Source organism: Centruroides vittatus, unplaced genomic scaffold (genome assembly GCF_030686945.1).
Source record: "Centruroides vittatus isolate TY-2023 unplaced genomic scaffold, ASM3068694v2 contig_694, whole genome shotgun sequence".
Taxonomy (NCBI): domain Eukaryota; kingdom Metazoa; phylum Arthropoda; class Arachnida; order Scorpiones; family Buthidae; genus Centruroides; species Centruroides vittatus.
The window spans coordinates 156,877-180,135 of record NW_027122438.1 but is presented as its reverse complement, the minus strand read 5'-3'; the positions used below and the strand labels follow the sequence as shown (position 1 = coordinate 180,135).

General features: G+C 27.3%; 1 protein-coding gene across 1 annotated transcript; it reads left to right on the top strand.

Annotated features, from left to right (window-relative positions):
• The first annotated feature begins 6,738 nt into the window (after positions 1-6,738).
• LOC136980338 (monocarboxylate transporter 12-like) lies at positions 6,739-18,591 on the top strand. Its single transcript, XM_067276430.1, has 5 exons — positions 6,739-7,237; positions 8,793-8,936; positions 10,060-10,438; positions 15,405-16,324; positions 16,625-18,591. The coding sequence occupies exons 1-5, from the start codon at positions 6,901-6,903 to the stop codon at positions 16,780-16,782; spliced, it is 1,938 nt and encodes a 645-aa protein (XP_067132531.1). The 5' UTR covers positions 6,739-6,900; the 3' UTR covers positions 16,783-18,591.
• Positions 18,592-23,259: the final 4,668 nt, after the last annotated feature.

Below are 23,259 nucleotides of genomic sequence, written 5' to 3'. Positions count from 1 at the left end.
TGATCAAAAACGTCGGAACAAACGTCAATCTTTTTCCCGAATCTCCCCCCCCTTTAGCTGCTGCGGGCCGATGATTTTTCAAAAATAAAAGTGAATTACTTTTCAAAGAAATTTCCTCACAATAGAACATTTGAAGTAAACATTCAAATGCCTTGCTACTCCTCATTTGCTGCTTGATACAGTTGCATCATTCTTGAAATGGATTTACGATAGCAGTAGCAACTTTCTCTGCTATCTGATGTTAGACAAGCTTTCTTCTCTTCCAGCCTTAACAAAAAATAATCTACTCTTTTCAGTGTTTAATCATTTTTCGAACTTCGGGTAGTGATAAAGGAGCCGCACGAATGCTTTTTAAGCGCTTAAATTTATGTAAAGCGGCTGCTGTATTACATCAGTTAACTTAGAATAATTTAGCAATTAAAGCATGATCAGACAGAGTAAGACATTTTTTACGGTACATTTAAGCTTGCAATACTTTCTTTATTGTTCTCCGCTGCAGACAAAAGGCAACTTATACAATTTTTCTCTGCTCTCTTGGGTTTTTTTTCGTTGCAAAATGCGAATTTCAGGCAATTAAATTTCTTTCTCAGCTTTTTCAAAGGACAAAAATTAATTTTAAACTTTCATTTTAGATTTGTCATAGTTATTGGGATTCAATTTTAAAAAATTGTAGACCTATAAATGTCCACTGTCGTCTGTCTTATTTAATCTCGAGAATGGAGATTAAAGATGAATGCAGAGATCAGATATGGAAAGCGGGGTTCGTATATAGTTAATCGGGGCAGGAAGCCCCGATTAAATATATAAAACTTCCGGTTTGTGCCGGAAGTCACGTTATTTCAATTCAAAAATTTCCTCTGAAAGGAGTTAGATAATGACCGGCACGACTCTATTGCTAGCAGAAAAATATGGTGTACGAGGGAAAATACTACTAATTTGAGGTGGAAAGCATATATATTTTAAATTAAATTAAAAATATGGTTAAAAATTGCACCCCTGCATTGTGACAATGTCACAATAAGTAATTGCTCGTTTATGATTTATTTTTATTTTATTTATTTGTTTTTGTTCTTTTTTATGTATTTTCTGTGTTTTTTTACTTAATTTAATTTTATATAATATATAACTTAATCAGCTGATTTTATTCCCTAATGAATATGGAGTAAGTGAATAACTTTATTATAAAAAACTTAAACCAACACCTTAATGTTCGCTGAGAGATTTTTAATGTAACAAACGTTTTCGATCTATTCGTTAGATCATCGTCAGATTAAAAAGAATATTTCTTAAATTTAAGAAATATTCTTTTTAACCTGACGATGATCTAACGAATAGATCGAAAACGTTTGTTACATTAAAAATCTCTCAGCGAACATTAAGGTGTTGGTTTAAGTTTTTTATTTAATTCTGCTGAGTACGGTTGTGATTTATAACTTTATTATATTTTACATGATTTTAAAATATTAATTTACCTTTAGAACAATATTAATTTAGATAAAATTTCAATATATTAAAAATAATTCATTATAATAAATAAAATATGTAGAAGCTAATTATAGGACATTTACGAATAGTCTACATATATATCTACAAATTTTGTCATCGTTCTGTTTATTAGTTACAACTATAGAGAGCTTTGAATAGGAAAACTTCTTTAATTATAACCACCCTTTTCATAAATTACGTGTACACACATACATATACTAATGTAGTAGATATATGTGTAATAAATCGTTAAAGTGATCTGAACATTTAAAAAACTTTATATTTAGCTAGAGTTATTATTGCATTGCATAATAGAATAATCATATTAAGCAAAAAGCATTAAAAAATCGTATTAAAAATGATAAAATTGCACTTCTGGTTACATAATTCAAGCTGGTTGAGGTAATGTAATACTAATTACAAACGTTTAAATCTATTATTATGCAATGAAGTTCTTTACAAACGTACTGATAACTATGTTAAGCTAATTTATAGTTTCTTAATATTATTTCATTGCAGATTTCAAATTTAAATGTAAAGAAAATGAATTTTTAAAATATTTCATTTATAAAACTTATAATTTGATTATTCGTAAATGTCCTATAATTAGCTTCTATATATTTTATTTATTATAATTAATTATTTTTAATATATTGAAATTTTATCTAAATTAATATTGTTCTAAAGATAAATTAATATTTTAAAATCATGTAAAATATAATAAAGTTATTCACTTACTCCATATTCATTAGGAAATAAAATCAGCTGATTAAGTTATATATTATATACAATTAAATTAAGTAAAAAGTTATATTAGCAGATTTTAAAATGGAATAAAAGAGAATAAAAAAAAACGGAACTGCATTAAAGCACCAACATATGACAAAGAAAAATGAATTAATGACGTAGGAGGGTATTAACCTGACATTTTTTTAGGTGATGACAAATATAGACTCAAGGGATGACACATTTTGAAAAAGTAATATTAAAAAATAAAAAAATACAGCTGTATTATTTTAATCTTTATAAAAGGCGAGAAAAATTGATGAATTTCTAATTCTTAAATTGGTACAAATTAAAATTAAATTTGATTTATTATCAAATTAAATGTTTAATCTTGTATTATTTAAATTATAATAAATAAAATCAAAATTTTTATAATTAGACATACTTGAAAAAAACTAATAATTTTTCCATAATTAACAACTGTTAGACTATGACTAATATCGGATGAAGTGTTTTCATAGAAATTACAGTACTGTGTTCATCAAGTGGCAGTAAGCCAACTTTAAAAATTAAAAAAATATATATAATAAAATATTCACCTTTAATGCGAACAAAAGTACAAGACAAATTTTTGATGTTTTTGTAATTTAAAAATAAAATTAAAGAGTTGTTTTAGAAAAAAAATGATTATTTTAAATGCATGACTAATATAAGACAAGTTTTTACATGGTGATGTTTTAAATGTATATATTTCAATAATCAAATTCTTGCTGGAAACTAGATATATAAGCCTAATAGAATATTATATTTTTAGATATATGACTCATATTTTTACTTTGAAATCAATGTCAGATTAATTTTGGAGTAAAAATATGTCAAACGATGAAAGTCATTTATGAAACTAATTTCAATAATATTAGTTAAATAGAATTATTTTCTTCAATTAAGTTCCTTATAAATGCTCTTTACAATGAATTTTATTTGTAATAAGAAGTTTTATTATTATTAAATGTAATTATATTTAACTTTTTAAAGGTAAAATTACGCATGTTCGATTTGTGCAATAAACCGATTTCCTTAAAATTCCATTAATCATATTTAAGAAAAAAAAATAACCTCATCTTCAAATCATTAAATCAGATTTATTGCCCTCCAAATGCTTTCATCGAACACAGGCATTTCATATTTATATTTTATAATCCTGTAAAGCAAACTTCACAGTCAAGTTTTTTGTACAGTATTGTATAAGTGAAAACAATTTATAATTACACTAGATATTATAAATAATCATTTATTTTTCTATAATTAAACATTATGCAATTTATCTCATTATATAAATTTCCTTAATTTAATGAAAGTAAAGTATGTCTGAATTAAGTGTTTCCTTACAATTAAACAAAAGCCAATTAAACAGTTATTCAATAGTGCAGAATTTAATGTGATGTATTGTTAGTTATTCATGTAAGAACAATAGTACATTTAGCATTATTTATCTAAATTTTGAGGTCGAAAGCAACTATAAGATCGATATAGAATATTTTTTTTATAGAGAATTTAGTCTATGTTTAGTCTAAACTTGAAAATAAAATATCGATTATACTAATTAAGAAGCCCTTCATTATTAGACTAAACTTTGACGTAGAAAACGAAATTTAGTTTAGAGCTAGCCTTGAGTAAATTAACACGAAGTCTACAATCAACTAAAATTATCTAAGAATAAATGAAGATTAATATCATCAATCTTGTAGAATGATTTATTCTTCAACTTTAGTAATTCTTTCACTTTGAGAACTTTGAACTCTTATAAAATATCGAATATATTTCCGTTTCTGTTTAAATTTGTTTTACATTATTTTCTATTAATAATTTGTAATGTATATTTTTATTAGAAGTTAGAAGTAATGACGATTTAGATTAGAATCTTTTAAATACAGTAGTTTAATCGCTTCATCTCGGATAAAAATTTCATTTTTAAATTGAAATTTTATTTTAATAACTTAAAAATATTTAAATATTTTTACATTTTAATTAAAGCCGGAATTTAGTTTATAAAATGTTAAAAGAAATCTTAAAATTATTTTTAAAATAAAACAAATAATAAATTGTTATCAATATAATTATATATATCTATAATGTAGATAGAATTTTTCGTATTAAATTCAATCTTTTTCTTTATTTAGTCCAAAAATACTCTGAAATGAAATGACATGCCTCTTTATTATAATTAAGTTTGCTTGAAAAACAGTATAAAAACTTGATTACCTGCATAAAAACACAAAATTCTATTCAGATAACATTAAAAATTATGCCTAAGGAGACATTCCTATACTGTATATAGTAGAATTATATTCAAATAGCATTTACCGTGATATCTCTTTACTAAATGTTTCTGTTTCCAAGTAAATTTCAATATCTAAACAACGTAATTTCTTTTATTTCTAATTTATGCATTAAAATATTACATTTTTAATATTTTACAGATTTTTTTAATACCTTACAGTTCTAAAACACAATTAAAATATAATTTTTTTTAATAAAATTATAACTTTAGAGGTTTCAAAGAGATTCAAGCTTTATTCTCTATTATCTTCATTGAATATTTCATTTATTACAATTGAATGTAGATAAGAATTTAAGCTATATTTATGTATTACAAACGTTATTATAATTAAAGCCTTATGAAATATAGTAAACAGCAATAAACATATTTATTATTTTCTGTGCATTATTTATCAACTTAAAAGACTCAAATATTATTATTAATAATTTGAATCTGAAAGAAAACATTTCGATTTATATTTTATTGTATAAAAATAATAACACGCAATACCATGAAAGAAATTAAGTTTTAATAATACTAATTAAAAACAATTCCTAATTTTTATTTAATTATTATAAGACAATAATAATAATAATAATAATAATAATAATGACCGTATAAAATTTTTAAGAATGAATCGATAAAATTTTGAGAAGTTGCCAAAGGGATAACAACCCTAGGTGAATGTGCAAATTTCTTATATAATTCCAGCTTTTCTGTCAATTAAAGCAACTATACAGTGAAGCGAAATTATCAGAAAAAGAATAATTGTCTTATTATTATTTTTTGCTCGTAAACCTAACAAAGCATAGATATATATTTAAGCAAACAAATAGAACATGTTACAATATAAATGAAGTGATACGTCAACAGTTTTGATACTCGTACGAAAGCATTATAAATAATACGAACACGTAATTTATTTGAATTTTTAAAATTCGCATAATTTATTCTCGCATATCACAAGTCATTCTTTAATAATTTCTCATTATCTCTTTTAATTAACTCTTTATAATACATTTATGCAGTTATCCTCTCAACTATAACTCCTTAATTAATTTCTATACAAGCTTAAATTAGGAATTTTTCTCGGCATCGTTTCATTTTAATATTTCCATTGTCTTACGTATCGATTCGAGTATAATGGTTTTTAAATAGGGTATGATCTCAATTACAAAGACCTATATTTTTTTGTCAAATAGACCATCATCTAGTTTGGTGCAATGAAGTGTTCCATTTCTGAGGGATGACCAATCACGTGAAAATGACCCAATAACTATTGTCTGCACCATTTAAAAATATCGATACTTAATTAAATATTGATCGAATTGGTCAAATACGAGTTGTGGAATGTTTGCTTAATATTTACCATTATTCTAATTTATCAGTTAGCAGAAGATAAATTTGCAACAAATATTTATTGCTTAATTACTTAAATAAATTAGCATTTGGACTTTTGACTCCGAATCGCTCCCTTTAAAATTCCTAAGAGCATAATTATCTTATCAAGATTTCCAAAATTGAATAAAGTATTCAATGATTTACCAATGCATATTCATAATTAGGCGATTAGTATATATTTTTTCCCCCAGGGAAAAAGGTTATTTTTTGCATTCTAAAATTAAGTTATTGTTCAGAATTTCTGCAATTTCTCCTTCGGTGAAATCTGTTGAGACCGTCTGGTTCAGAAATAATCAATATTTCAAACGTAAAGAAAAAAAATCTTTCAACAAATACTGGAAAATTTATAGCTTTAGAAAATTGCAGAAATTACGCTATTTAGTAATGAACCTTTATACAAGAACATCGTCGAACCGTGAAAATGCAGAGACATTCTCATTCTCCCATCGGAAGAACGATTTTAAATAATTACTTTTTAAAATTTATTTTTATAGTTAATATTAGAAATAAAAAGTGTTTTCTAGAATGCAGATTTTTTAGAAGTTTGGAAGAGTTTGACGAATTGTCTTTTATATGATTGTTAATTGGAAATGTTTGCATTGATCGTAGAATTACTGCACGAAAGCGTCCTTGTCGTGTCGAGTCCGAGGAGCTCTGGGAAATTTCCACTGTCGCTACGGAGACTGCTCAGTTGCGGATTTCCGGTTTTTCTGCCTTAAATGACGCAATCCAAGGCGCGCGCAGACTTCAGCTGAGAGCAATGGTGACGTCACTTGCGCACTGAACTAATACGACATCCACTGAGAGGAACGAACATTAGTGTTCCTCGTGCCAGGGAAGGAAGCCCATCAGCTGATCCGGCAGCTTCGGACATCAACCCGAGACTTTATAGATCTCGCTTGTTTTTCCTTCAAGTTTCGTGACGGAGATATTCAGTAAAATATCAGAAGTCAAGTGCATGTCCCGATATGGCACCGAGACCAGAATTGGAGCGATCCACAGGAAATTTATGCACCGCAGACTCTATTGGGCATTCGACGCCCGTTACCTCACACAAAGGTGACATCAAAGATGGGACTGGATCGCCTCGCTCACTTAAGAGCGATTCGATCACCGTTACAGTCCCACCTGACGGCGGATGGGGTTGGGCAGTCCTTTTTGGCACCATGCTGGTCAATCTGGTGACCATCGGACATGTCAAATCCTTCGGGGTGTACTTCCCCAATCTCATGCAACATTTTTCTGCATCTCCTTCGCGCGTAGCATGGATCCAGGCGCTACAGATCTCCACCTGTACCTTTCTATGTAAGTGCTTTTTCTTTTCTATTGTCAAAATAATCAATATTTTGATTTTTCAGCCCGATTTTTACAGCATTTGCCATCTTCGTCCGATTGTCGTTTTCTAAATTGCGTGCTATTCACCTTAAACTTTTTGCCTATTTAACACAGATGTGTGAATAATCCCGATTGATTTTACATTATTTCTCCATGCAGAAGATATTATTCTCATCGGTCGGAGAACGGACGATAGATATCGATCATTGGCAAACCTTTCGACAACGAATGTCAGACAAGACTAATCGATCATTTCTTACTCTTCTTTACCTGTTCTTAATAAAAAATACTATATTATATATTTATTTTTCTTTTATACTAATTCTAATCTTTATTGAATATTTTAATAATAGAATATTTAAAAAATAACTGTAAATTTACCAATTAAGATAATTTAAATTAGCATTGCTTTTTGAAAAAAATGTACTGTACACACACATATATATGTGTGTATATATATAAATTCCTCCACTGAATTGAAGGAAAAATCTCTCAGCAAATTTGAGAATACCTTGGATACAGTGACGTCAGATTTTTCTTCCTCCTCTTCTCTATGTGATGACGTCATCACGGTTCAATAGTTAATCGCCTTTAGCGATTCTATAGTTACGCTAGTATAGAATTTTTTTTTTTTTTTTAACAAGAACAATGTGTAAAATCCGTTATATTCTATAATACTTTTTTCCGTCTACGGCCGTTCGGGTGAACAGTACGATGTTTCTTTACTCAGAAAACCCTCAATCGATTCAGCAGTGACTGACTATTCGACCTTCAGGATAAATAAACTGAAACTTGTTCTGTAACATTTCGTGTACTTAAAAGAACAGCATCGTGAGGTGTATAACGGATTATGTATTATTTATAGAATAGTTCATTACAGTTCATTACCGCCATTTTTAACTGTATAATATGCCGAATTTCTAATGAATTTAGGCCGTATATATTTATTTAATTGTACTTACATATTCAATTATTATGCGCTTTTAATGTTTTTAATTATAACTATTTAATAGAAAGAAAGAAAATACTTAATTTTTATGTCAGTGAGATAAATAATAAATTGCAAATATTGAAATAAAATACTGTTATCGCTTAAGATAAAAAAAAAAAGAGCATTTTATAGAAATATTTTAATGAGAGAGATTTTTAAAACTCTTTCCAAATATGTTGCAACATTTCGTCATAAAAATGAAACCGGAAAGGTGTTGTTAAAACGTATAATATGTTAAGATACTCTACTAATTGCCGACATGTTTATATTATATAAGTATTATTTACAAATCTCTTTAAAATGTGGATTTAGGTCAATTCTTGTCCATAAAGTGATTCACAAAAAGTAGTATAATTTTAGCTATACTCCAACCGTGAATTATGACGGTGTTGAAATAATTAATTGCTTTTTACCGACTATTGTTACACATAAATATCCAGAAAAGTTGAAAAATAAAAGGCGAAACGAGCGAAATTAAAACAATTATTTGAATGTAAGAAGTAGACTACATGTAATTATAATTATTATTTTCAGCACCTGTGTCGAGTATTATGTCTCAAGTGATAGGACCGAGGAATGTAGCGTTGGTTGGAGGAATTTTAGCGTGTTTTGGTCTGACTGTATCGTCTTTTGTTTCTAAATTAGGATATATATATGTCTTTTACGGAGTGATGCAAGGTAAGCATTACATTTACATATAAGAAAAATTTTTTTTTTTTTTTTTGATATTATTATGAATAATAAATTTATATTTAAGATAATTAATCAGTATTTCGATTTTCGATTAAATTAGGGGAAATTTTTTAATTAGAAAACCTTTCCCTTTAGTAGACATTTTTATGAAAAATCGAACATTAAATATACGAATGAAATTAATAAAATTGCTGCCGTTTAAATATTAAAATAATTAAATTAAACGAAAAAAATACGCTGTAGAAAAAAATTAGTTTTGTAGAATTTCGAGGCCGCATTTTGTAATTAGTTTTAATATTTATATTTTAATACGAAAATTCAAGAAGATATTGTATCGCAGTTACCATAGATAGTTGCAAAGGCTCTTTCCACTGAAGAGATAAAATTTCTATTTTACAAGTTTCTGTCCGAAATTCTCATTGGTTCGTGAATAATTTTTTAACCAAAAGCATATAATTATTCGTGAATTAATTGCTAAAATGGAAACAATTTCGCGTGTATTAACATGCATTTTACAATCTTATAACGCTTTTGATGAGATTGTAAAAAGAACGAGAGCATTTTTCATCAAATTAACATTTTCGACGTGATATTTTAATTAATTATTGACGTTTTAAATTGAATTTTTATGAAAAAAGTGGAAATTGCCAAAGAAAACTTCGAATAAAGATACAGAAGAAGTTTTTTTGTTAATAAATTTATAGTCATTAACTGTTAATTCAGTTAAGTGTCGATAAAACAAATTGGTTTTTTACAGTCTCTCTTCTGACTGATTTGATATTACCGCAAGGAAGATCCAAATTATCGATAGTTTAAATCGGCGGCCTTAAATAAACAAAAACTATGGATTATCCTCCAGACAGTTGTATGGCGAAACCTCGTCCAATTTAATATATTTTAATAGATTTAAGCGGGATCTTTGATGACATTAAATTTCACTTGTTAAATAGGGGTTAACGGTTGTTTTGCAAAAAAAAATAATTAACGATTATTTTGTCTACCGAATGTGAAACAACGACCCTATTGATGCAGTTGTCATCGAATTGAATCCTTGATATACCTATAGGCCTCGATGATCTAAAGGTTGGAATGGACTGATTATTTTCAGGATTGGCTGCTACTCTATCATTTACGCCTGGTGTGATGATGATTGGACAATATTTTGACAAAAGACGAGGTTTTGCGAATGGACTCGGAATGGCTGGAAATGCTCTTGGCGGAATCTTGATTCCGCTACTTGTCGATCGTCTCATAGCCATATACGGGGTGAATGGGGCTCTACTGATAATGGGCGGAGTAATCTTACATGCATGTGTTGGCGCCATGTTTTGGCAACCCGTCGAACAACATATGGTTAAGGTTAAAAGAGTGGCAGAATCTGTCGATAATGATAGCCTGTATCTTGACGTTGAAGAGGATGACGAAGACAGCAAACTCGAGTTACAGGAGAATCTTCCGTTTGATGGTAAATTTTTTGGAGCAAAGAGGTTGGTACACTTCTAATAAGTTATTTTATTAACATAATACTTTATATTTATATATTTATATTACAGTATTGTGTTTATTGTTATTATTATTATTATTATTTAAGATAATATTATTGTTCAAAATAAAAAAAAAAAAAAAAAAAAATTCAAAATAATATGAAAAATTTTTATAAAATATAAAAAAATATTCCTTAACAATAAAAAATATTTAAATGCATATATTCAGAAGTTATAAAAAGAGATTTAAGCAAATAACGCTCAAAAATTTCGGATAGATACACAAACGCACTGTATCTATCCGAAGAAGGAAATCGATATCAATTGCCTTCTAATAATTTCACGAAAACAATTCAAGTTATTTTAAAATAAAAATTCCTTATATTTTCTAACGAAATTTCCATAGAAAACGGTTACTAACATCTGTAATTAATAGCCTAATAAAGTTGTGAATACAGAAGAACATTACATCAAGAATTTAGTTTGTATTAGCACATGTATCATAATCAGATCTACATATTATTCTGGCAAGTTAATGCCATTGACTTATTTCTAAAGCAAATATTGGATGGCTTTTGTCCTAGATAGCTAAATAGATTTTAGCAATATATTATCTCGAAAATAGGTCTTTCAAACTTTGCTATGATCGTCAAGCTCTTATAACTGATAGCACACGAACTGCAGTTGAAAAATCTGAAACTTTGAAGAGAGTTAAAGTACATTAACTTGATTTATCTTTTACAATATCTGAAGCTGAAATACAACAATAAATTTTACGTCAGCGATCATTTTAGAAATGGTTGAAATCTATAGATTATATAATCAGTTTATAACAATATTTGAAATATTTGTAATTTCAAGATACATCTATCTGTATTTACACGTAATATAATACAGTTCCAATAATCTGGCTTTCACTGATTCAGCATTTTTCATGTACAGTACAGTACAAGTAGTTGTAACATATTCGACAATTAAACTACAGTTATGATACTGCGGTGAACTATGGAAAATAACATTACTTACTTTTACGAAATATTAAATAATTACGTTATAAATAAGTTCAACATCAGGAATAATTTTTCTAAAAGAATTTAACAAGTGATAAAGTTATTTTTTTTTTCTAAAATGTCGACGTATTTCAAGTCTCATCTTCTAATAGATTTTCTATTAATTTTACTTGAATTTATTATATGATATGTATTTGTTATAATGTTTCTAGAATGTATGCTTTTATAAACAAGAAAAGTTTAAAAAATTACGTTTATTTCAATGTCAGTGAATCAGAGTTTTATTTTTATGCCTAATTTATTGGATTTGATGGGGGAAATGATTAAAATCATCTAACAAAAATCTTGTGACCGGCATCTAAAAGTATGTGCAGTACATTGTACAGTTCTTTGCTTAGTCTTTAATAAGAATTCAATTCGTAAAGCTATATGGATTTTTATTTCTTTTTAAGCTTGCAAAAATCATTTGTTTAAAAATATTTGAATGTTGAAATGTAAATAATATATCAAATGAAATTCTTGGATCAACTAAAAAAGTTTAACATTCATATTTGTCTAGCATCAAGAGTAAGTCTTTATGTAAAGAATGATAAAAATATATATCATTTTATTTTTTTAAGTAAACATTCGTAAAATGGATTCCTCCAAACAATCGGGTTACTGTCTGCAAGCTTATTTTATATCCGATTTAAAGATAGAGCCTATTTAGTCATGCTGGAAAGTTTATCCTCTTGGGGCGAGTTCGGAGATTTCCGTTTTTATCAAGATACTTTAAAATATGACTCTAATGCATTTAAATATCCTCTTAGCATAAATATCTTCTTTGGTTTGATTTACAGTCCTGAAACTGAGAAATTTAAAGAACTAACTACTACGTCCCGCAACAATATTGCTTTTATTTCACGAATAGCATCATTTTTCATGTTAAATTTTATCCGAATTAATATTGAAATTGCTAAGTACAAACAATAATAATAAAAATAATGATTTACCTAATTTCATCTAACTTCACCTAATCTTTATGATTATAAATCATAAAAAATTAGGTGAAGCTCATTCGCCTAATTTAGAGTGTAATCACATTTAATGTAAGTTATATATCATAATTATAGCATTATAATATGTTTGAAATTTATAATTTAGCGTTAAATTAAAGTATTTATAGGGTTTCTGCGATAAAAATGAAAAAGAAATTAAATAAATTTAGTTTTTTTCTAAAAAAGTTGCCCGAATTATTTTATATATAACAAAGAAATCAATAAGACTAATTTCTACAGTTGTTTCTATGAATTTTTCAACGATTAATCTTAATATATATCACAGCTCCTAATTTAACGACACTTTCCCTTATAACTAATATACCTATACTTACATGAGTAAAACATAGAAGCATACATTTTATAAAATTATTACATTCTATTGAGATATAAAAACCATATTTATTTATTTCTCAATTCGTTTCTATGCAGTGATGAAGGTTCATTTGCAAGAAATATGCCATTGATCTAAAGAAACTGATGATGCAGCTAAGAAAATAATATTTTAAATTATATTAAATTTGCATATTTGTTGTAATTAATAGCATATTTTTTATTTAATATTTATTATTATATACTCAATACAACAGTCTCCACTTAACGTCGTTTCGTTATAACGTCATTGAGGAAAGTTATAAATACATTTCTAATTACAATTGAAGACTTGAATAGGCGAAGCTCATAAAATTAAAGTTTTTATTGATTTGATGTTCAAGTTTGTGTGCCCAACTACTAAATAGTGTGTCCCGAAGAGTATTATAGTGTCGCTTAATTTCTCAGATCTTTGATGGTGGTATAAGACGAATACATTGCACCTTTGAATGATTGTACCATAACACCTTCATTAACTCGTGTCTTCAATTATTGGTATTGAATTTTCTTTATAAACCGTAAATCTGATTCTATGAAGTAAGAATTAAAAGCTGGTGCTTGCAAATGCGGTCCAAAAGGAACCTTAAATTCTATTAAAATCAATTAACCTATGGTAAAATTAGGGGCGTTATACATCGTAATTTTCAGAACCTGTCTACGACGTTAAGTGAGGACTTCCTGTGTTTTGTACGAAAATTATTCTAAAAATAAACTTGAGAGTTTTCAATGAAAAGATAAGAAACGCACAATTTATTACGAAATATTACTATAGTATATAAGTTATATTACTTTTACGTCAATTTAGTTATTCCAAATTATAATATTTATTTCATAATAAACATTGAGAAACAGGTATTTAAAATTAAGTAATAAAGATAATGAGAAAATTTTAACGAACAAACGATTCTCCTCAAGATAAAGTAGTTACTTAATGAACCATAAAAAAAATAACTAATTCTTTCAAATTAGATATGATTTATATAATATTAGCCTAAATCTCCTTTCCTTAATAATTTATAAATCGATGCCAGTTTTTCATTTTTATAAAAAAATATTTACCATTCGTAATGTATTTTATTCCATTTATATCATTGTAGCAACTACATTTTCTATAAGTCAATTAAATACATCATCTCGTGGGAAGTAAAAATATAAATAGATGTTTTTACTTTGATTGCTTCGGAAGCGTGTTTCTGGGTTAATGGGTTTATATCTTGAGATCCTGTATGCCACCACTTTGTAGTGCCAAATCTGCCGGAAACGCCTTTTCTGAATACGCATCATGGCGTTTGTTTACAAAAGAAATATTTTTTACTATTAGATGCAATTATTAACTGAATAAAACTTCATTTTCCAGAATATATTTATTCTTCATGAAAATTTAATTTTCTAAATGCGGATAATTTATAAACCGTTGGGTCATTGGAATTTGCCGGAATATACATCGGATTATGTGTGGGCTTGATGTATATTCTGGCAAATTTAATTTTCTTCCAACGTACATTTAAAGATTTATTTTGAATTTTACTTTTAACGACTTAATAATTCCTGAAAAACAAGTCGTTAAGTGAATCGTCGTAAAGCGGGAGTCTACTGTAAATGTACTGTACGTGCATATGCGTGTGTACAGTACATAATTACATAAATATCATGTATTATAAATAGATTATATAAGGCCTTATAAGATTATGTAGGCACAAATTAACTCTAAAATCCGATTTATATTCTCTTCTAATTTTATGTATTTATAGTTGTTTTTTTTCCTTCAATATTTAATCAGAAAGTGAATAGATTAATGTCTATCTATAGTTTTTTCTTTATCAATGAATAAGCGAAATAAAAAATTTTATTATGACGTTTATTATTTATCAAAGTTAAACGTATGAAATTTAGTGCAAAATCATCTTCGTAACTAGATTTAAATTGTAAATAATGTTCTTATGTTAACGTTAATTCATGTTACGTAGACGTTAACGTAAATAACATTTACGTAACACGAATGTTTAAAATTGAAAACTTTCAAGTTTTAAATTATGTAAATAATTTTCTGAGTTGAATTATTTAACAATGATTGAAAAATTTATTTTAAATGTAACAGTAAAATTCTCTTAAGGCGCGTACAAATACAGAAATTTTTAAATATTTTTTATATTTAAAAATGTCTGTATTTGTTTAATTGTTTATTTTACGAATAAAATTTTTCTTTTAAATAGTTTTTAATCGCCAAAACTTACAAAATTTAAACACAATTCGATTAGATTTTAACCTTATAATATTTTGAAAATTTTATTTATATTTTTATAAGTTTTCAATCGAATTTCCATAATTAAAAAGTCGAAAAAATAGAGGAAATGTTTATTAAATATTTATTTAGTACATAGAAATTGAAATTTTGTATTGATAAAACTTTAATTGTAAGAAACAAATTTCATTATTGAAAACATCTTAGGTGAATTTTACTACAAATTTATAAAGAGTTTAAAGCAAAATATTAAATTATGTAGAATATTTAAAGCAAATTATTATTTTTGCTTATCTTTTTCCTGTTAGATCCACGTCCGTCGACGATCTCGCTATTCGTAAATTGGCGAGCCCGCGACCATGGGATTTTTATTCTCGACAGATATCCATGCCAGGCCAAACTGTAGACGACGTGACAGAAAATTTGATATATCCATCTATTTCAGACAGATATTCAACATTACTCAGCTCTCATAGCGCCGATACTATCCCCGATCTTCAGGAGATTAGAATGAGAAAGCTTAGGACGGAATCAAAGGCTTCTTCGTTTCTTTATCTCAGTACATTTCATCTCGCTCCTTCATATGGAGCTTTATTAACAAGAGAAAGAATTGCCGAAGATTCAGAAACTACTACTCCGTGTCCGGATATAGATATTCAAGAGGAAATCGATGACAAGAATAACAATAATAACTGCGAAAAGAAACAAACTGTAGTGAAGAAGAAACGACGTCTTTCTATGCCTTGTTTTAGAAATATAGGCATAGATCTCTCTATACTTCACAATAGTGTATTCTATGTATTGATGGTATCAATAATGTGTCATTTATTAGGATATCCAGGTACACAAATGTTTTTACCATACAGAGCCACGACTTTGGGCTTGTCACAGCGTCAAGCAGCATCTTTATTGTCAATCTTGGCATTCACCGATCTTATAGGTAGGATTGGTTGCGCATGGTTGTCCGATTTCCACTGGTTTCCGAGAAAATATTGGTTCATTGGAGGAATCTTCATGTCTGGAGTATGCGCTTTTTCCATGCAGTTCACTCACGATTATTTATCTTTGTGTGCCTGTTCCGCTGCATTTGGACTCGCATCTGGAGCATACGTTGGACTTATGGTAGCTTTGTTTGCCGATGCTTTTGGAGGAAAATTGGTAGCCCTAGCTTACAGCCTCGCTAATATGTTGTCCGGATTTGTCGCACTTGGAGGAACTCCACTCATGGGTAAATTAATATTTCTTATATTAAATTAATTAAACATTATAGTTTTCAAAAAATTAAAAATGTATTTAAATTTGCATATGCATGTTTATTTTTGTCTAAATAATTGTATAAGTAAAACATTTATATAAATGGAATTATTAGAATAAAAGCAGATTGTTCACATCGTTAAGAACAACGTCAATTTTAACCATCTGGTACTGCAATTTATTTATTTTAATTATATTAATATATAGTTAAATTTGAAAGATTTGTTTATATTTTTCATATTTCGTTATATATTTTTATAATTCTTTTCACTAGGTTATGTACTAGAACAAACAGGAAGCTATAGCATTTGCCAGACAATTCTTGGATTATCTCAAATTCTTGGTGCTGCTGTTTGGGTCTTCGAACCATTTGCCGTTAGAAGAGAGAAAAGAAAGTCTATGGAACAAGAAAATGACGATTCTAAAGTATAAATTGGAATGATAATATAATGCACTTGGTTCAAGACTGCAATGTTTGTCGATTAGGAATGTAGCTGATGTATCATAGATTAGTTATCGCTCATTACATCTCCAAAAATATTTTCATTCATTTTGCCTAATAATAGTATATAGCATAAATGTTTCAATGTCATCTAGAGAGTAAAAAATAATTATAATTTCAATAATTTTAAACACGCTTCTAAGAAGCAATGCAGTAGATAATGTACAGTGTGTCCTAAAAATCACTGCAAGCACTCTGGATCAGAAACCTAAGCTTATTATATCACTTAAGCATTGTTTTTATTTTGTGGCTATCATATGAGAATATCGATTTAGAGTATATTATTTGAATGAATTTATAGCTTAAGCACGATTAATTGTTGCATATAGATTAAATAATAAGGTGCGAATAAAAGTTGTGCCAAGTTTGCATAATTATCCTGATAATCTTACGATCAACAACTGACACATCTTTTTAAAAAATTATAATTTGTTTGTAATGAATATATGGAGTTTTGAGATAAAACTCCAATATGAATCAATTTTGTAGATACTTTAAATTTTGATAGAGGATATATATATTAAATTAAAATGAACGATGACAATATTTATTAATGGTAACAATTTTCATAATTACAATAAAGCAAATATTTAATTTGTAATGGTAAATATTCAACTATTGATTAATGTTGTCAGTACGAATACTGATAAATATATATATATATATATTGTTAGATTTCGGAGAAATATCACAACAATGAGTTAATAAAATATAATTTGTAATAAAGTAAAATAATTTGTAGAAAACAATTTGTAATGAAAATTATAAATGATTTTTTGGTTTGATCCCTTTTGCATTGTTAAAAGAGCTTCCTTAAATTTCAAGAATCCATGCTAAACGAACAAACTGATGCTAATAGCAATTTATATATTAAAGAGGGACCATATCGTGCCATACAGATACATTGCTTTAGAAACTAATATTTAAAACGATGTTTTAAGCAGTATTTAATAACTGTTCGCCGAAATCCTGTTGTCCAGGCCGTTCAGAATTAATGATTTCGCGGACACACTGTAGTGTAACACAGCGTTACGTTTCCAATGGAAACATATTTTCTAAGGAGATTTATCTCCTGTTTTGTTTATCCATGAATTTATTTCTGTTATTTTAAATCTACAAAGCAAAGAGTTTTAGAATATCAGCTCCACCTTGGTGTCAAGATACTACCTGCACGTGTTCACAATCTTACACGGTGCCCTTACGAGCAGCAATTAACTGTTTTGCTTTGATGCAACGGTGGGAGAACGTACAATATATCCTGTGATATTTCAATATTTTTTTCCTTACTTTTTGTCTCTCAAGTGCATAGTATTGTTTCGTATTCATCCTCTGAAAGTTCTGGTTGCATTTGAAAGACTAGAATCGAATCCTAAAAAAGATAAAGGAAAGTTGATTTCACACGATATAAGATTGCTAGGATTTTAAATATTTGTAAACATATTTCACGAGGTTTGTTTATATTAATAATGAAAGCAGTGGATGTTGACCAAACAAATCCTTTGTAACTGTTTCTATATCAAAGCCGTTTGTATATGAAATATTTCATGATAGTTTTTTCCGATCCAGAAATCGCCAAGGTTGTTTGTCAACCCTTTGGCTTTGTATTCTCACAAATCTTGTATTGTATGATGTAAATATAGTTATGAATGAATGAATGACTATATACTGTATATAAATATATTGTCGCGGTATATTGTATGTGATATTACTGCTGAATAAACTCCTAGATTTTGTCTTTATATATTGTGTTAATGTTAAATTTTCACAATTTTTAAAAGTTCATATTGATTTAAGTGGCATCTTGGTACGAATTAACATAAAAATGCTTATTAAAAATTTAAACTAGAGAGCTCTAATTACATTAAAATTGCGATAAAATTCAATACTATCTAATAAATAGAGTTTAAAATCACCATAATTGGCTATAATATATATTACAAATAAATAATTTCGAATTTTTATAGAATAATTGAATACGTATGTTTTATCATATCTCCTGGTAACGATTTACACGCTACCAAAAAATGGTGGAAACGCAACTTAGCTCAATCATTACAGAAAATTATTAGTAATTATGAATCATTTAATAATTTTATTAATTATATTCAATAACTTATATTTTGATGAAATAATTTTATTTTATATCCCATCGAAATCTGTAATAAAACTGTAGGATGAGATAGAGAAACCCTAGTCAAAAACAAAGGAGAATCCACGAGCAAATCTTCGGAAAGATTTTTAATTCATGTAATGAACTAAACAATTTATATATAAAAGTTTTATCGCTTTAATAATTATTTAAAACAAACTACATAAACAGCATATATAGCAAAATGTAGCAAAATTGAAAAATAATGAAAAGATATTAAAATAAAAATATTTTAAAGAAATGATTAGTAGTGGCTTACCCCTGTACATCATACTTTTCCTTTAACAATAGAGTCGTGCCAATCGTCTAGCTAACATCTTTCAAGGTAAAATATTTAAATTGAAATAACATGACTCCCGGTTTTCATCGGAAGTTCTTATATAGTTAATCGTGCTTTCCTACCCCTAGTCTTTCCATATCTGATCTCGTTTTACATCTATCTAACTCCGTTCTTGAAATTAAGGAAAGACGGACAGACGGACGACAGTTGGAATTTATAGGTCTACAATTTTTTCAAATTACAGCCCAATTAGCAATAAACAAATTTTGGGAGACTATCGCCTTATCGCCTTATCGCCTTAAGGATAAGTTTAATTTATGTAAAAAATTTTCGTCTTTCTATTGACACAGAACTCTAAAAACATCTCGTTCGTTTACATTAATCAATTAAAATTCAATATTAGTTCGTAGACGACGATTATTGAAAAAGTGTTCTGAGAGATGATGATATTATCTTCAATATATATTATTTTATGGCTGATTTCCAGCCATAAAGAAACATGTTATCATCGTATAATTCTTAATGGCTGGAGATCAACTATTGGAATAAATGATTTTAAAATTCTAGAGACTATTCTCATGAGCATGAGCAATTCACTGATTATATAACAGTTGATTAGTAACAGGTCAATGAAAAAAACAGTAGTTAAAACAAGTTTAAACAAATGTTTTTGTATTTATTTTTTTTCTATCTTTGTTATTTATTTTTTTTAAATTATAATTAGTTGTATTTTAAATTCATAATTTTCAATCAGTAATTAAAAAAATTATTTTTTAATACAATTCTGTTACTTTTCAAAAGATTTTTTATGCTTTCTTATTCTATTTTCCGAATAAATTACATATATAAAGAGTAAATGGAATCATAGTAACATAGAGAAAAACAAGGTATAGATAACACGAAAAAATCAATTTTAATAATATTTAACCATAAAATAATTCTGTACTGGACTAATATCTGTTAAAAACGTCAATATTCTTACTAAATGTCATTTCGTATGTGCGTAACTAATATATCGATATATTGTTTTAAAAACTAGATGATCCTTTTTTAAAATTTTAATAATACACATTTTATTTATTTGAAAAATTTATAAAAAATACGAGGAAAAGCTCCAGCCTCTGTTATTTTTAATTTATAATTAATAATAAATTTATAAAAAATACGAGGAAAAGCTCCACCAGCTGTTCCGACTTTACAGGTGATTCACACTTTCAAACAACACTTATCACAAAGAGAGGATTATTTTATTTTTACTTTCATCATACAATTATAAGTTACTATCATTATAGGTAACTCATGAAAGTAAGAATAAAATAATCCTTTCCTTATTATAAGTGTTATTTGAATGTGTGAATCATCATAAAATGGGAATACGCTGGGGCTTTTCTCGCATTGTTTTTTAAATTTTTATATAAAATTTCCGACCCCATTGAATAGATTTTTAACTTCTGTTAATTTTATTACATTGTATTTAATTACATCTTCTCATTCTTTCGTAAAAATAAATATAGAGAGATTAAATAATACACGTTATTTTATAAAACGTTTATCATAATACTTTCAGTATAAAATATATAAATTTAATTTATCAAAAAAAAAAAAAAAAATACAAACGAATTTAAAGCAGAAATTAAACAGAAAACAAGCAATAAAAATTAATTTTTACAAATGATTTTAAATTATATTAATGCCGTATAAATTTAATTTGGCTGTTTTGCAAATTCTCTAATGTTAAATTAAATAAAACATAATGAGAAATTAATAAGACTAATAAACTCTTATACTTTTATTTTTTAATTAACAACTATTTAAATTTGCTATTAATTTATCTCAGTAATTAATAAATTAAATGAAATTAATTTAGGTAGACTTTTAATTTTTTAATGAAATATAAATAACTCCTGTTCGACTAAACTAAATACTGCACTGTGATACAATTTATATATATACTTTGACTCATAATTTAATTATTAATTTTGCTTTAAGAAAAATTCATAAATTTGTAAACATTTTATTTAACATCTTTCTAAGAAAATACAAATATGGATTTATTAAATATATTCTATTCTTGATTTATAAAATAAATTATAACCATTTACTTTATTATACAATACTAATGAAGTATTGTATAGTTTCACATAGTGAAGGAAACTACTGTACACATTGTATTGACCTAAGATAAAGAAGTTTGTGTTCAATACAATACAGTTTCTATCATAGATTTGAAAATTATCTATTCTTCAGTTCATTTGAAATGGCTTTGAGAACATCCAATTATCCAGATTCAATCAATATTTAACTTGAAACTGGATTCCTGACACCTGACTCGGTTTATTATTATAAAGAGTAAAGGTCGATGTTGACATATTTGCGACTAGACATGTAACTTAATGCCTATAACTCTAGTTAAATTTGTTTAACCTAGTTATAGTGAATTTAATAATTTTATAAAATAGATATTAATATTATTGAAGAAAGAAATTCAAGTTTTTATTTTAAATTTTATCTAACTCAATTGAATTTCTACCGGAAATGATATTTCATGACTCATGTTTGGTGATGTTAAAACAGTTTATAAATATTTAAATTATAACTGCTTCTTTACGTATTAAAATAATAATAATTTTGAGATTTTGTCATTACTTTTTCTGATAATTTAAATCAATTTTTGGCTTACATAATTTTGATTTGAGAAAAACTTATTAATTTAAAAACCCATATATAAATTTAGTATTTTCATTACAATTTGCAAATTTTTGTAACCTATATTATACGCTTAGTAAATAAACAATAGCGAGGTTGGAGGTTAACGCCGAAGTTTTAAACGCAAAAACGTGTACGTCGGGCGTTCAGCGCCGCTTTCCTGTAAGCCTAGAAGTTTGACAATGGCGTTTGGAATGTCGAGCATGATTCCATTGACTTTCCAAACGCCATTGTCAAACTTCTAGGCATACAGGAAAGCGGCGCTGAACGTCCGACGTACACGTTTTCGCGTTTAAAACTTCGGCCTCAACCTCGCTATTAACAACGTGTAATGAAGATAATAATAATAATATTTGATCTTAAATATAGAATTCGTGATTTTCTTGATAAATATATTTTTGCCACGTAATCAAAATTCAGATAGTAAATATGATTTTTCAATGTTCTAATATATAAAGTGCTGAATAGGATGAAAAAGCAACTGATTTATCCTTCATATATAACAGGCTATAGATTACATATTTTACCAAAATGTTAAAAAATAAGACAACGTAATTTAAAATTTAATGACTTAAATCACTAAAATTTAATTAATTGATTTAATTGATTTAATTTAACTAAAATTTTTAATTGATCGAGAAATATATTTAATAACGCCACTAAAAACATTTTTCTATAGTTAAGTGGCTCAAGAGAATTATAATTTATTTACGTTCGAGAAAAGTTTTAAGCGGAATTTAAAACTTCTAAAGAAAAGACAGGATAGTTATAATCGTGTATTTTAATTGTTATAATTAATAAAAATGATTTATATAATAAATAAATTAATATATATACTTATACAAAGATAGCGCCGGATTTACCATCGAAGGGGCCTGAGGCAATTTAAATTTTTCGGGGCCTCTTTGCAACTAAAAACATAAAAGAAGTCAGAAGAAAGGCAGAAATTGAAAGAATTAACTCATTTATCATTAATTACAATTTGTTGTATCATTTATCATGTATATTAAAACTTCTTCCTACTCTTCTCAGCCGCAAACTACCCAATCATATCATCAAAGGACAATTTCTACAAGTTATCAATAAAAATAAGTCTTAAATCTGACAGTTTCTCTTACTGCTGTACATAAATACAAAATAAAGGTTTTTACTTACGAAACGTTTTGTCTACAACTCAACGAGAAAAAAAAAAACAAACGTGGGAGAGGGTTCCCGATGGGACCCCTCTCAGCGTAGGCTTTGAGCAGTTGCTTGTTTTTCTTCCTGGTAAAT